The sequence below is a fragment of the Schistocerca piceifrons genome, chromosome X, assembly GCF_021461385.2.
Source record: "Schistocerca piceifrons isolate TAMUIC-IGC-003096 chromosome X, iqSchPice1.1, whole genome shotgun sequence".
Classification (NCBI taxonomy): Eukaryota; Metazoa; Arthropoda; class Insecta; order Orthoptera; family Acrididae; genus Schistocerca; species Schistocerca piceifrons.
Window position 1 is genome coordinate 915,273,492 of NC_060149.1, and position 16,450 is coordinate 915,289,941.

The 16,450-nt window shown below is 47.1% G+C and overlaps 1 protein-coding gene across 1 annotated transcript; it reads left to right on the forward strand.

Moving 5' to 3' along the window:
- The first annotated feature begins 735 nt into the window (after positions 1-735).
- LOC124722771 (collagen alpha-1(I) chain-like) lies at positions 736-15,924 on the forward strand. Its single transcript, XM_047247907.1, has 4 exons — positions 736-861; positions 2,835-2,892; positions 10,546-10,574; positions 10,670-15,924. The coding sequence occupies exons 1-4, from the start codon at positions 736-738 to the stop codon at positions 15,410-15,412; spliced, it is 4,956 nt and encodes a 1,651-aa protein (XP_047103863.1). The 3' UTR covers positions 15,413-15,924.
- The last annotated feature ends 526 nt before the right edge of the window (positions 15,925-16,450 follow it).

The following is a 16,450-nucleotide window of genomic DNA, read 5'->3' on the forward strand; positions in this document are numbered from 1 at the left end:
AATGTCCCTTTCATGTTCAACACGTTCCCCGTGTCATTTTGGGAAAAGATACATTGCAGCCTCGACAGGCGTCATATCACAGCGTTCCTCTTTTCGAGGACTTTCGATTGTCGGTACAAAGTGTATAGTTCCATTGAAAAGCAACAGTTCCTTCATTATCTCGATCGATAAAAATAGCTGCTAGCACTGGCTATAGAGTGCCACGCTCTCCTCTTAGTGCACTGTCACTTGTAGAAAACTTTCCTGTCATATCTTCGACGCTTCCAGAAATATTTGAAGTTTGTAGCTTAGACGACTCACACTGTTTGTTGTGTACGATCACTAACCGCCACAAAATCCCGTGCGCTACAAGACTCGAATAAATTCTGGCGGACTCTAGCATTCGACGGCCTTTCCGTTTCGCAACAAATACTATTTTGCAGCTTCCGAAGTCGTGCCGGTATCTGAGCAACGCGAGCACTGGTGGAGCACACGCGGTCTGCGCCGGAGGTGGGCTTGGACTGCGCCAGCCGCTGCCGGCGGCGCGCGGCTCTGCCGCCTCTTCCCCCTCCTCGGGCGCGTCGCTGTGTTTGTGTCGAAACGGACCAATTGGAACGGACCTTGCATCTCGGATCGTTGCCGGGTATTGTTGGCCTACCGGCCGGCGATGATAGATACGCGATCGTGGCGACCGTCATATTGCACGTCGGGATGCTCCTCTCCTTTCACCGTATCCTCGGCGCGCCATCCTTGAAGATGCACCCGCCGCGTCGCCGTAGGAAGGGATGCGGCGGTGCCCCCGCTATAAATACTCGCGCCGGAGGTGGAAGGCGTCAGTCTAGTGTCGGCTCCCACACAAGTAACAACAAACACAATCGGCAGGTAAGTCAGCCGTGCTATACCTGCTCGGGCTTCGGTGCTCGCAATTGTTTACACTACAGTTTCAAAAACCGAGTGTTTATCGGCCCAAAAAAAGTGTGAAACAACTCAAAACGTACATTTTAAAAATATCTCTTAGGGAATATAGTCCACTCGGAGTCGATTTCTTCGTAAAAGAAATTTTGTCGTTCTTAATTTTGCAGTGTAGGGAACTTTTTCGCATTAGATTACACCCGAAGTCGACATTTATTTTTACTTTTCTATTTCAAAAACAATTTGATTTCTCATTTATGGATCCTTCCGTTACTTATTGGTAGATAATTCCACATTTAAGATGGAACACCAGGTACAATGTTTTTCTTCTACTGATTTTTATTTCAAACTAGTTTTCGGCTTATTGAGCCATCTTCAGAAAACGACTGACTAGCATCTGAAAGGGACACTAGTTCTTAGGTAACCGAACGTTATAATCAAAGATACAATCCACTTTTTATTAACTTTAAAATTCCAATTTTCACAGTGGGCAATGTCAAGCACAATAATTAGTTAAACTACACAATATTACTAGTTAAATGGTTACAACGCTAAATTTTGTCAGGTCTTGACAGTGACTAAGAAACTGTTAAACTGAGCACCCTTCATTTATGTTATGCAAGAAACATGCTCTTTAACTTTGATTTCTCTAAAGATTTTTTTCTCCTTCAAGACCACCATCAAGCATTAAGCCTAACTGAATTTTAAACTTGTGTTTATAGAGGAATATCTCCCAATGACATTGTTTTTCTTCTTGGGCAGGGTGAATTCCATGTTTTGAGTGAAACGGTTAACTATTATCCAAAGCTAATATCACTTTCACAAAACGCAGCAGGACTTCAGCCCTACCTTACGGACGTGACTTAAATTCTAACGTGTGACGAACCACCGAGTAGACCTCACAGCTCTGGTTTGTACGCGTGCCTATGCTTTGGAGATTGGTACGGTTTATTTCGTTCGATCAACTGTTCATTCTTCGTGTAATACTGACCTACGCAGTGTCAGCTGTAGCGTGAGTACGTTAATGGTAGACTAGGTGGGAACTTGCTAGTTTACCTGCCGTACAAAAAAGGCCAGTAGGCACGCTGAGACTTCTTAGACGGTGTGCTTACTGACCACTTTACACGCCACGAACTCTAGCAACCTACCGTCTATTCCACGTGCAGTGCGTTCTATAAAGATGTCGTCTATTGCTGGCGTTAGAGAATAACGTTGAAAACACAATGCAGACGCATACAAAAAGTTTGAAGTTTTTTTAACTATGAATCAAATGGTACATAGAATAGCCATTGGACAGAAATATCTGGTTAGTTTAGTCCCTATATCTCTTGCTCCGAAATTTTCATTCTCTTCCCAAATCAATAAAATTTACGATAATAGTACTAGTTTCCAAAATGATGGGAACAGCAAAGCGAGAGTTATCTAAACTTCATCCAATGTCAGTTTGCCTGTTACAGCCGTGGTCGTGGCAGTCGTTAGCTCTCCGATATTTCATCTCACTCACACGCGTCTATTCGCGTATAGATGGCTGTTGAGATAATTAACAGTCACGTATTCTATGGAGTCCAGAGTCCAGGTGCTTTAGAGTTAGAGCCAGTTTTGGAAAATGGAAGTTATGGGAGTTAGCATCTAGCACTGTGCAGTACGGTACTTTACTGCTTGATCTTTCTCTCTCTCTCTCTCCCTTTATTTTATTTTTTATTTTTATTTTTTTTACACGACTGCTGCTCAAGACTGTCCCATACACTCTTACTGAAGCACATAATACTGAAATGGACTGACCTGGTCCACAGTGTCATGTGCACGTGCTACAGTTTGTTCCAGAGCTGAATGAACAGTGTGATGTATTTTAAAAATTACGTCTCTAACGAAACTGCCTGTCTCGCTCTGTACAACTTACTTACGTAAACACGTCCCATATATGTGGTTTTTTTATTTCGCAGGTGTTGATCCACTGGACAAGACGCGCCAGCGCCATGATGCGGTTGGTGCTTTTTCTAGGTAAGCGCGTCAAAATCAGCCCATTTTTAGAAATCAACCGTAGCTACTGACGCTCCATTTATATGTCAACGAGATGATACAAGTACTCCTCTAATGTATTCTCTTTGAGTACATTTATGCTATTTTTAATTCCTGGCAGCTTTGTCAAACTGTGCATTAGACGCTCTTTAAAAAAAATTAAGTTTGATTTCAGCTGGATGAGGAGCATGTAATTCACATACCAATGAGTACAGATCCCATAATAGATAAATACCTATACATAAGCAATATGTTCAAAAAATGGTTCAAATGGCTCTGAGCACTGTGGGACTCAACTGCTGAGGTCATTAGTCCCATAGAACTTAGAACTAGTTAAACCTAACTAACCTAAGGACATCACAAACATCCATGCCCGAGGAAGGATTCGAACCTGCGACCGTAGCGGTCTTGCGGTTCCAGACTGCAGCGCCTTTAACCGCACGGCCACTTCAGCCGGCAAGCAATACGTCATAGAGTAGAATAGTAATAGTAGTAGTAGTACCACAAGTAAATATTGCTATGGAAATGCAGAGCATCTGAATGTTCATTAAACTGCAGCTGTTAACGACTTAAGTTTTACGAGTGGGTATAACAGTTAGAAGTCGAGCAATTTATTTTAGATGTAAGCCTTCCTTCCCCTTTAGAAGCCGACAGTATTTCGATAGTTTTGTGTAAGTCATCCCTTCCCTTAATAAACCTACAATTTTCATGTAATAGTACGGTGATTTTTGAGCAACTTCCGAGAAGTCCTAGTACATGTATCACAAATGTAAGACTCTTTCCAACATGGCTGGAAAAGTAAAAATGAAACTTACGAAAGAGGGAAAGTCGTTACATTTATTCAGGAATCACGAAGATTTTAGGTTTCACTAGAAATCAGTTAACTGTGCACTCCAGAAAAGCAAGCGATTACCTGGAGAGCAGATACGCCATAAATCATTACATACCGCGCTCTGTTAGTGCCCGTTTGCTTACTAAGTAACTGTTCTCTCTTGGATTTATTGCGAGAAACGTCGGCAGCGCCTTTAGCTGCCTAGACAAGATCTTCTCTCAAGGGATGGCGCAACTCCAAGATGCCGGAAAGAAGGGCCCTGCTTTAATTCCTTGTCGCACTCTCATTGCTTTACTTTCTCACGACGATTCTGCACTAGTACCCGACTCTCTCACCAAACTTTGCGGAAACACTAGCTCTAATAATCTCATTATTCAGGTAAACATGGACAACATAACACATATTAAAGTTACCGGGGCTAAATGTTAGAAGAGGAGTAAAATTTGCACATACATTCTCTTCCGCAATTGACGGACGGTATAATCGTCCCAAAACAGCAGATTGCAGGTTTGTTTGAGGTGAACACGCACCTTTCTGTGAAGGTCGTGCGTGAGTGCCTTGGTAGTTGCATCACATGAGACGTAATTACGAGGCACACAGGTGGCGGTGGAGGTCAACAGCGTTAATTTGCCGGTCATCAGCGTAAATCTCACGACAAAAGTTTGAGATACACAAAGAAAATAAAAGATAAACAGCTATTCGTAGTCTATGAGTAAACACTGAAAGTCAGAGATAAAATGGCAGAAACTTTTTGAGAATCGTTGTCTGTCTTGATCGATAAACTTAGCATGATCTATGAAAGACAAGCAGCAGCTAGAACCACTCACACCGGAAGAGAACAGAGCGACTCCGGCGAAACGTGCAGCATATCTTGGAGATAGGACGTCCCATCGTGTCATTTCAAATGTTGTTGTTGGGAAAATATCATGATAATTCGTACCAGCTAACAGGATACCACTTTCATTTTGCGGTGCCTGTATCAGTGAATCTGTCTACCAAAGACTAAGCGTAATCAGGAGGGTCGTTGTGTTAGCTCCATCAGAGGGGCGAATTACAAGCTACAGCGCCTGCCAATTCCCACGCTAATCAGGTGTTTGCAGCGGTGCGTAATAGGGACAGCATCTCGAGGCGAAGAGACCTGCTGAGAAAGGTGAGGGTAAGGGAAGCGCATGCAAATCGCGATAGGCTTGTTGCTCTCAGAGCGTGTGAAGCGCGACGAAAGACGCGGAAACTAGGCGCTTGAGGTTTCGAAAACGCGTGTTTCAAATCGCCTTCTGCTAGCACCTCAGCGTCTCGCTCCCAGCTGTATCGCTGGGTGCTAACGATGACGTAATTTCACGCCAGACAAGCGGCCTTACAAGTGATTATGTAGGTTAGATATTCTGTGGACAGCGTTGCTCTAACAACTGCCACAAGGAAGGTGAAATATCAAAGATTTCTTATAATCATCTGCGCTCAGGCAGATTTCATTCAGATGCGTATTTTATCAGTGTCGAACGAGTTCACATGCAGGAAGGGATATTCTGGAGGACCTGCATTCGGTATCTGACCTATCAAACCTTTTTTTTTTTTCATTTTCCTTTCTACTCACCTGGTTCACTTCATTAATCTGAGGGCAAAATCTAGCACAGATTCACAAATTACAGGCGATGCCATCTCTGGATTGATTTCTCAAGCAGATAATCCTGTTGAGTGCCTCGTAGACGTAAGCAAAAGCGAAGTAGTTGCGAGCAAAGATGGACCTAGGATTCGATCCTGTGTTAAACGAAGCTCGTAATGTTTTATAGAATTTCTTGCCATTTCCGAGATAGTACTGTATTCTGCGAAAGATAGGCGATAACTTTGGAAATTGGAATGTATGAAAATATAAAGACTTTCAGTGAAGTGTTGCACCTGGTTGTAAATATACCATTGTCACAGAGAGGCTGAACACTACTGAAACATTCGAGGACTGATTGGAAAGTTTTAAGAATGGGCTCGTAATTGTACAATGGTGGTACCTACATGCTACTCTGATGCATCTCCTTCAAAATAGTCCCCTTCTGACTGAACACACTGACTGCAACGGTGTTTCCACTTTTGGAAAAATTCCTGGAAATTTTTTTCCTGAAGGGTGTTAAGGACGCTCCCTGTATTTGCCCGGATGTCTTCAATCGAGTAAAATCGCTTCCCTTTCAATGAACATTTCAGTTTGGGAAACAGGTAGAAGTCCGAAGGGGCAAAATCAGGGGAATATGGCGGCTGTGGAAGCACAGGAATTTTGAATTTGGTCAAAAATTCAGCGATGGAGAAGGCACGATGAGACGGAGCATTGTCGTGGTGTAGCACCCAACTCCTGTCTTCTGCACCTTTTTGCGCAAACGCTCAAGGACACATTTGTAGTATTCCTACGTTATTGTCTCTCATACTGGGGTAAATTCATGATGCACAATACCGGTGGATACGAAAAAAATCACCAACATTGTCTTCCCCTTCGACCGACTTGCCTTGCTTTTTTCGGTCATGTTGAACCTGGAGTCTTCCACTGGGAAGACTGCACTTTGGTTTCAGGATCATATCCATATTCTCACGATTCGTCACCTATAATTACCGTATTTAACAAATCTGAGTCATTTTTAGTCCGATTAATCAGTTCTTGGCACTCTTCAACTCGGTATTGTCTCTGGTCACTTGACAACACTTCTGGAATGAATTTAGCGGACACTCGACGCATGCTCAGATCTTCAGTTGAAATTGACTGAACTGCATAGAAACTTAAATTAATTCATCAGCCATCTCCCTAATTGTAAGTCTATGATCAGAGCGCACTAAGTCACGGACCGTGGTTCATCTTCAAATGATTCACGGTCATTTTTAAATCTGTGGAACCAGACAAAAACACTTGACTGGCTCACACAATTATCTCCAAAAGCTGTTTTTAAAAGTTCGTAAGTCTCAGAAGCTGATTTTCCGGTTTTAAAACGAAATTTCACACAAGCTCGTTGCTCCGTTTTTACGTCCATTTTCACGCAGACAGAATCCGCCAACAAGCCCTAATAGACCCGCACTCAACCAGCTGCCATAACGAACTGAATAAAGGAAACGCAGCTTCCTGTAATAGGAAGTTCAAGGACAAGGAAATGACTCACTCCCCACCCTCCGTGTACCTGCTTGGCAAACCAGTGAGCGGTAGCGTATCCATGCTTAAAACTTTCCAATCACGCCTTGTATAATGAAAGTTGTGGTATCGATGGAACAGTCTTCACGACTTACCAGTTTAGACGGATTTTCAGAAAGTATAAAGGATTGCTTACAGAAATTTCTGAGCACAGGAACATTCCAAAATATAATTTCTTGTTACGCTGAACAAACAGAAATGGAAGTATTAAGTTTAGATCGCGCAATGTATAACATACAAGGGACTTTCGGCGACGGCGAAGCGGTTAGAAACCAGCCACTAATTCGGTTTTTACAAAGGCTGTGAAGCTATCAAAAAACTGCTTTATAAGGAATTCCTCATTGACAGCAAGGTCATTAAGGACAGAGTACTAGCTCTATTAAATGGGACAAGAAAAGAAATTGGTCGTAGGCCAATTATTAATTATTTAGACACAGTGTAGACATGAAACTTCTTATCAAATTAAAACTGTGGGCTTCCTTTCTCCTAGGAGCCCTAGTCGCGCAAGATTAGCGGGAGTACATCTGTGAAGTTTGGAAGATAGGAGATGAGGTACTGGTAGAAATAGAGCTGTCAGGACGGGTCGTGTGTCGTACTCGAGTTGCACAGTCAGTAGGGCACTTGCCCGAGAAAGACAAAGGTCCCAGATTCGACTCACAGTCGGGCATACACTTTTAAGTTGCTAGGAAGCAACGTATCTGGGCATGCTCCGCTGCAGAGTGAAAATTCATTCTGAAAACAGCGCGGACACCCTAAGCCACGACTACCGAATACGGATTTGAACCGCATTCATTTCATACACAATCGAGTGTCTCAAAGAGGGCGTCACCTTCTCCTTTTCCCTTCTTCGTGTATAATCGTTTAGAAAGATACCTGCAAATGTTATAGCTTGATTGAATATGTAGTGACTCAAGAGTTATATTGTACGTTATATCTTGCAAATACCGTAACTCGAGTCACTGTAATGCTATGTGGAGTATACTTCATCACGACATCTGTTCAGCATAACCGTTCTTTACTCTTCGTTATTGCTACTTTTAAGTGACATACGTAAGACTCGCTAACATATGCACTTAGTAAAATTTTTGTTACTGATTCCATTATTCAAGCAAATGTTGTATATTGTAATTCGTCACGGCGAACACCAGATTGCAATGCTGTCACCTCCATTCTTCGTTGGCTTGAAAAAATACAAAGTTTACTAATTTTTCATTTTCCCACTCGAATCCCGTGGCAAGATACTACCTGTAATAGTTATCTTTGTCCTTCTTGCGTCATTTTTCTAACACCATTCGTAAAACATAAAATTGTTCTCCGAGGGTGTTTTTGCTTATAAGCAATAGGTGTCTCATCATTGTTATTCTTCTAAAAAGATATAGCGACATACCATGATCAGTATGAAATGCGCATAGTATGACATTATGTTCCACAAAACGTGATGTACCCACGATGATTGTAATAATTGCCGTCTGTCGACTAGAAGAATGGAGCTTTCAATTCATAACTAACTTACTAACTTAAAATCTACACTCCTGGAAATTGAAATAAGAACACCGTGAATTCATTGTCCCAGGAAGGGGAAACTTTATTGACACATTCCTGGGGTCAGATACATCACATGATCACACTGACAGAACCACAGGCACATAGACACAGGCAACAGAGCATGCACAATGTCGGCACTAGTACAGTGTATATCCACCTTTCGCAGCAATGCAGGCTGCTATTCTCCCATGGAGACGATCGTAGAGATGCTGGATGTAGTCCTGTGGAACGGCTTGCCATGCCATTTGCACCTGGAGCCTCAGTTGGACCAGCGTTCGTGCTGGACGTGCAGACCGCGTGAGACGACGCTTCATCCAGTCCCAAACATGCTCAATGGGGGACAGATCCGGAGATCTTGCTGGCCAGGGTAGTTGACTTACACCTTCTAGAGCACGTTGGGTGGCACGGGATACATGCGGACGTGCATTGTCCTGTTGGAACTGCAAGTTCCCTTGCCGGTCTAGGAATGGTAGAACGATGGGTTCGATGACGGTTTGGATGTACCGTGCACTATTCAGTGTCCCCTCGACGATCACCAGTGGTGTACGGCCGGTGTAGGAGATCGCTCCCCACACCATGATGCCGGGTGTTGGCCCTGTGTGCCTCGGTCGTATGCAGTCCTGATTGTGGCGCTCACCTGCACGGCGCCAAACACGCATACGACCATCATTGGCACCAAGGCAGAAGCGACTCTCATCGCTGAAGACGACACGTCTCCATTCGTCCCTCCATTCACGCCTGTCGCGACACCACTGGAGGCGGGCTGCACGATGTTGGGGCGTGAGCGGAAGACGGCCTAACGGTGTGCGGGACCGTAGCCCAGCTTCATGGAGACGGTTGCGAATGGTCCTCGCCGATACCCCAGGAGCAACAGTGTCCCTAATTTGCTGGGAAGCGGCGGTGCGGTCCCCTACGGCACTGCGTAGGATCCTACGGTCTTGGCGTGCATCCGTGCGTCGCTGCGGTCCGGTCCCAGGTCGACGGGCACGTGCACCTTCCGCCGACCACTGGCGACAACATCGATGTACTGTGGAGACCTCACGCCCCACGTGTTGAGCAATTCGGCGGTACGTCCACCCGGCCTCCCGCATGCCCACTATACGCCCTCGCTCAAAGTCCGTCAACTGCACATACGGTTCACGTCCACGCTGTCGCGGCATGCTACCAGTGTTAAATACTGCGATGGAGCTCCGTATGCCACGGCAAACTGGCTGACACTGACGGCGGCGGTGCACAAATGCTGCGCAGCTAGCGCCATTCGACGGCCAACACCGCGGTTCCTGGTGTGTCCGCTGTGCCGTGCGTGTGATCATTGCTTGTACAGCCCTCTCGCAGTGTCCGGAGCAAGTATGGTGGGTCTGACACACCGGTGTCAATGTGTTCTTTTTTCCATTTCCAGGAGTGTATATTAGCCAGATTTAATTATTTTTGTTTTTAAATATTGTTTTCCATTTAAACGATCTTTCGCGGTAAGGCAGCTGAGACTCTTCAAGAATCTTTAGCGTCATAGACAATGAAATTCATTTGAAAATGAAGTCTGTATTGGAAGATTAAAAGGAATTGTCCCTTATTCCACTACCTGTGTGATACTCTATTCCTGCTTTTCAGTCCAATACCAAATACAGTTGAACGAAATGTAGCATTGCTGTTATGTTTACAAGTACTTAGATTTACTATAGAATTCCACACTCATAGGGATCTGAAGAGGAATTAGTTAGGGTGATAATTAGGATATTATCACCTTAGTAGTTTACCATGGAAAGTATCTAGTAATGTCAGCTGCATCCAATACATATTGCTAACGATGGACAGGTAGTTCAATATTCACAACACATTATAACATAGTGAAAGTAGTAATAATCTCAAACTACAGGTTTCCCAAAAGAAAGGAATGCAATATTTCAGACCCTAGTCATCCAAGAACTGATTTCTTATTGTTTCAACTTCCCAATCATTAGGGATCTTTCTTTTCATATTATTAAGTTTTTTTAATGTTTTAGTAGATCCTAGAATTTTAACTATTATGTAACTGTTTTATTATTTAACAATGGTGTTAATGTTTGTCTATACTTTTAACAATATTCCTTCTCCTCTATTTCAGTCCTCTTCAGCATATGTGAAATCACTCAGGTATGTGTCACAATCCTTTGGTCAATTTAGATGTAACTGAATTAACTGATGAAGAACAGAGCAAAATTATTTATTTTATGCTTTGGTGATTACAGGCTGAGGAAGGCTACAAGTATGAAAAACCAACGAAGCCTTTCATCACTGGAACACCAGGTCTAAGACCAGGAACAGCAGGCCCAGGAGGATTTGCACCTGGAGTGGGAGCTGGGCCAGCTGCAAAACCCGGTTTTCCTGGAGGAACAGGACCTGTTGCCACTGGACCCAGTGGCTACCCTTCTAGTGGTCCTGGAGGAACACCTGCAGGATTTCCATCTGGCAGTCAACCAGGAAGACCTGGAGCAGGCGGACCATCTGGATATCCATCTGGGGGACCAAGTGCCGGCAGACCAGGTGGCACACTTCCTGGAAGACCTGGGACAACAGGAGGACCAGGTCGTCCAATTATTCAAGGAGATGTTGGAGGCACTGGATATCCATCAGGAGGGCCTGGCAGTTTCGGACCAAGTGGTCCATTTGGACCTGGTGCTGGACGACCTGGAATATTGGGGCAGCCTAATGGTCCAGGCACTCCTGGAGCTCAAGGCAGTGTTGGTTACCCTTCTGGAAGACCTGGTACAGGAAGACCAGGTGGTCCAGGTACAATAGGAGGTGGAGGTTATCCTACAGGTGGGCCTGGAGTATTCCGTCCTAGTGATTCATTTGGTACAGGCATTGGAAGACCTGGAGTTTCAGGAAGACCAGGAGGACCAGGTGCTGCAGGATATCCTTCTGGAGGTCCTGGAGGATTTGGGCCTGGTGGTCCCTTTAGTCCTGGTGCTGGTGGAAGGCCTGGAGGTACTGGAGGTCTAGGACAGCTAGGTGGCACTGGAATAACAGGAAGGCCAGGTGCTCCAGGCACTCCAGGTGGTCCTGGTGGTCCAGGAGGACCTGGGGTTCCTGGAGCCCCTGCTGGCCAAGGGTATCCATCAGGAGGACCTGGAGGATTTGGTCCTAGTGGTCCTTTTGGACCTGGTGCTGGTAGGCCAGGAGGAGTTGGAGGCCCAGGGGGACCTGCTGGTCCTGGGTATCCATCAGGTGGGCCTGGAGGCTTTGGTCCTAGTGGTCCATTTGGGCCCAGTGCTGGTCGTCCAATAGGTCAAGGTGGAGCTGGAATAACAGGAAGACCAGGTGCTCCAGGAACACCTGGTGGTCCTGGTGGTCCTGGAGGGCCTGGAGGTCCAGGAGGACCTGCTGGTCCTGGATATCCCTCTGGTGGGCCTGGAGGATTTAGCCCTAGTGGTCCATTAGGACCTGGTGCAGGTCGGCCAGGAGGACCTGGACGTCCAGGAGGAGCTGTTGGTCCTGGATATCCATCTGGTGGGCCTGGGGGATTTGGCCCTAGTGGTACACTTGGTCCTGGTAGGCCAGGGGCTGTAGGAGGTCCGGGAGGGCAAGGTTATCCATCAGGAGGACCTGGTGGGTTTGGTCCTAGTGGTCCATTTGGACCAGGTGCTGGTCGCCCAGGAGGCCCTGGTAGACCAGGAATAGCAGGAAGACCAGGCACTCCAGGTACACCAGGTGGTCCTGGTGGTCCAGGAGGTCCAGGTGGTGCAGGGGGACCAGCTGGTCCCGGATACCCATCAGGTGGTCCTGGAGGATTTGGTCCTAGTGGCCAACTTGGTCCTGGTGCTGGCAGACCAGGAGGTCAAGGTGGTCCAGGAGGGGCAGGTGGATACCCATCAGGTGGTCCTGGAGGATTTGGTCCTAGTGGTCCCTTTGGTCCTGGTAAGCCAGGGGCTCCAGGAGGGCCAGGAGGTCCAGGAGGGCCAGGTTATCCATCAGGAGGACCTGGTGGATATGGTCCTAGTGGTCCATTTGGACCTGGTGGTGGTCGGCCAGGAACACAAGGTCAGCCAGGAATCCCAGGCAGGCCAGGAACACCTGGGGCACCAGGTGGTCCAGGAGGACCTGGAGGTCCTGGTGGTCTAGGTGGACCAACTGGTCCTGGATATCCTTCAGGTGGACCTGGAGGATTTGGTCCTAGTGGACCTTTTGGTCCTGGTACTGGAAGACCAGGTGGTTTGGGAAGACCTGGTGGTCCAGGAGGGCCAGGTGGCCCAGGATACCCATCAGGTGGGCCAGGAGGGTTTGGTCCCAGTGGTCCATTTGGACCTTCTGCTGGTCGGCCAGGAACACCTGGTCAGCCAGGAATCCCAGGCAGGCCAGGTACACCTGGGGCACCAGGTTTTCCAGGAGGACCTGGAGGTCCTGGTGGTCTAGGAGGACCAACTGGTCCTGGATATCCTTCAGGTGGACCTCCAGGATTTGGTCCTAGTGGCCCCTTCAGCCCCGGTAGGCCAGGGGCTCCAGGAGGGCCAGGAGGTCCAGGAGGTCCTGGAGGGCCAGGTTATCCATCAGGAGGACCTGGTGGATTTGGTCCTAGTGGTCCATTTGGACCTGGTGGTGGTCGGCCAGGTACACCAGGTCAACCAGGAACCCCAGGCAGGCCAGGTACACCTGGGGCACCAGGTGGTCCAGGAGGACCTGGAGGTCCTGGTGGTCTAGGTGGACCAACTGGTCCTGGATATCCTTCAGGTGGACCTGGAGGATTTGGTCCTAGTGGACCTTTTGGTCCTGGTGCTGGAAGACCAGGTGGTTTGGGAAGACCTGGTGGTCCAGGAGGGCCAGGTGGCCCAGGATACCCATCAGGTGGGCCAGGAGGGTTTGGTCCCAGTGGTCCATTTGGACCTTCTGCTGGTCGGCCAGGAACACCTGGTCAGCCAGGATTCCCAGGCAGGCCAGGTACATCTGGTGCATCAGGTGGTCCAGGAGGACCTGGAGGCCCTGGTGGTCCAGGAGGTCCAACCAGTCCTGGATACCCAACAGGTGGACCTGGAGGATTTGGTCCTAGTGGTCCATTTGGACCTGGTGGTGGACGCCCAGGTACTCCAGGTCGTCCAGGAACCCCAGTAAGGCCAAGTGCTCCTGGTACTCCAGGTGGTCCAGGAGGTCCAGGAGGCCCAGGAGGTCCTGGTGGTCCTGGAGGGCCATTTGGTCCTGGATATCCATCTGGAGGTCCTGGTGGATTTGGCCCTACTGGCCCATTTGGCCCAGGAGGTCCCAGTATACCAGGTAGACCTGGCCGTCCTGGTACACCAGGTGGTCCTGGAGGTCCAGGTGGTCCTGGAGCTCCTGGAAGGCCTGGTGGTCCTGGATATCCATCAGGTGGGCCTGGAGGATTTGGGCCAAGTGGCCCTTTTGGTCCAGGTGCTGGTCAGCCTGGTCGTCCTGGTGGACCAGGGGGTCCAGGAGGCCCTGGAGGCCCAGGTAGGCCAGGAACAGGGTACCCTTCAGGTGCACCTGGAGGATTTGGTCCTAGTGGTCCATTTGGCCCTGGTGCTGGTCGGCCAGGAGGCCCAAGTCGGCCTGGTGGTCCAGGGGCTCCAGGTTCTCCAGGTGGACCTGGGGGACCAAGTGGTCCAGGAGGACCTTCTGGTCCCAGTGGCCCATTTGGTCCTGGTGCTGGTAGACCTGGAGGACAAGGGGGCCCTGGTGTACCTGGACAACCAGGTGGTGGATTTAAGCCAAGTGGTCCATATGGCCCTGGTTATCCTGGAAGTACTTCAGGTGGTGTTGGTCGACCTGGCCGTCCTGGTGGTGTGTTAGGTGATGCTACTGGTCCTGGAGGGCCAGGTGGTCCTTCTGGTCCCACAGGCTATCCTTCTGGTGGCATTGGAGGCAGGCCGGGTGGAGTTGGTCCTGGTGGTCCTTTTGGTCCTACTGGCCCTACTGGACCTACTGGTCCTACTGGACCTACTGGTCCTACTGGGCCTACAGGTCCTGGAGGACCAACTGGTGGTGTTGGTGGTGTTGGTGGAATCGGTGGAACTGGCCCAACTGGACCTCCAGGGCCGAGTGGACCATATCCTAATGGGCCTGCTGGCCCCAATGGTCCATATCCAGAAGGATCACCTGGTCCTGATGGTCCTTTCCCAACAGGTTCCCCTGGTCCTGGGCCATATGATGAAGGAGATTATTCTGCTATTCCTGGAGAACCAGGAGTAGATTATCCCATATATTCTGAAGTACCTGCTACTTCATTTAGTTGCAGTCAGCAGAAATTCCCTGGATACTATGCTGATGTGGAGACACAGTGTCAGGCATTCCATATTTGTGCTAACAATCGCACATACGATTTTCTGTGCCCTAATGGTACAGTGTTCCATCAGGAATATTTCGTTTGTGTTTGGTGGAATCAGTTTGACTGTAGCAGAGCTCCAGGGTTGTATAATCTGAATGAATTTATTTATGACTATACAATATTTGGAAGCCCTGGTGCAGAACTACTCAAACCTTCTGGTCCTGGAGGATTCCCAGGTGGAACAGGTACTGGAGCTACTCAAGGCCGTCCATTTAGTCCCGGCAGTGGTGTAACTCGTCCAGCTGGACCCACTGGGCCCTTTCGTCCTGGAACACCTGGTAGTATAGGAACTGGAATAGTAAAGCCTGGTGGAACATTTCCATCTGTAACCCCTGGAGTGACTGGTGGAAGTGGTGGTCCTGTCGCTGGATATCCACGTCCTGGTGGGCCAGGTGGAGTTGGTGGCATTCTTGGTGATGGAATAACTGGACCTTCTTCTGGTGGAGTACCACCGTCAGGATTTCCTGGTAGTCAGATAGGACCAACACGCCCCTCAGGTCCCAGCACAGGCCTACCTGGTGGTACTGGTGGAGTAGGGCAAATTGGTCGACCAACAGGCGGCTACCCAAGGCCAGGTACAGGCAGACCGGGACTGGCTGATACTGGAACACAACCAGCCTACCCAGACAGACAGTATTTGCCTCCTAGGAACTCTTAAATGATTACTATGCTGAGTTTTGGACTTGCTTATGACCTACAAGCACAGTAGCAGATGAGAGCTCATTGAATCCATCATTTGTTTTCCAATAACACTGAATGTAATGAGATTGTATGTAAGTGGAAACTACCAAGATGGTGACAGTTTCATGGAGTGCTCCTCTTTTTTGTGAGGGACGATTTGTATTAGTATTGTACTTGTAATCGTACTCTACTTTTCTTTGAAGTGACAATGGGCCCTCGCTGCTGTGTGCTGTTCAGGTTTAATGTTTATTTAAATTGTATCTGTGTGAATGTATAAATTATTGTATCGTGTCATGAAATTTGAAAGCATTGGAGCCTAAACAACATTTATATCAGATTTCATTGTTTTTCATTTACATGAATGTTTTTAAAAAATTATTTTGTGTCATTGAAATTGTGAGTTTCTAACACAATGTGTCTCCCGTATATAGGGAATTATGTTGCCATATCATATGTGTAATAAATGTTGTTTGCCTACTTTCTCAGAAACTTTATTTTTGTTTTTCATTAAACGCCACGTTTTCCTTTAAATAATCGACAAAATAACGATAACAGAAAAGTGGTCAGTATTTTATGTCGTCATACTACTGTAGTTTTCAAGCTTTCCTACAAGTGGAAAAATTCCAATAGTACAGTACCCTTTATTCATTTAACTGTATATGTAAACAGCATTATGGGCTTAGTGCAACATATTGTCATTCATAATATGTTGATTTCGCATTCAGTGCGAAATAGTTTGACACACGAAAATAATTTTACCTATTGGAGTAAACTAACTGCTTATTCGTTGTTTTGGCGATGTATTTAATCTAGTCAGTTTGTAAGTTGTTCAGGTTTTCTTTCTTTTTTTTATGAACAAAGTAAGAGATACACATTGTCCGAAAGAAAGTTTGACATATCAGTGGGTCATCTTTGAGCAAAGGACTCAATAATTCACTGGAAATATCCCTGTCCGAGAACGCAACAAGGAGAAGTAACTGTAATGGCACATGATTCGAAATACACACAGGCTGTA

Bases quoted from the DNA above. Each gene is read 5' to 3' on its own strand.
- LOC124722771 (XM_047247907.1), top strand. From the start codon at position 736: ATGCACCCGCCGCGTCGCCGTAGGAAGGGATGCGGCGGTGCCCCCGCT. The intron at 2,893-10,545 runs GTAAGCGCGTCA...CCTCTATTTCAG, and splicing joins GCGGTTGGTGCTTTTTCTAG to TCCTCTTCAGCATATGTGAA. The intron at 10,575-10,669 runs GTATGTGTCACA...TGGTGATTACAG, and splicing joins GCATATGTGAAATCACTCAG to GCTGAGGAAGGCTACAAGTA.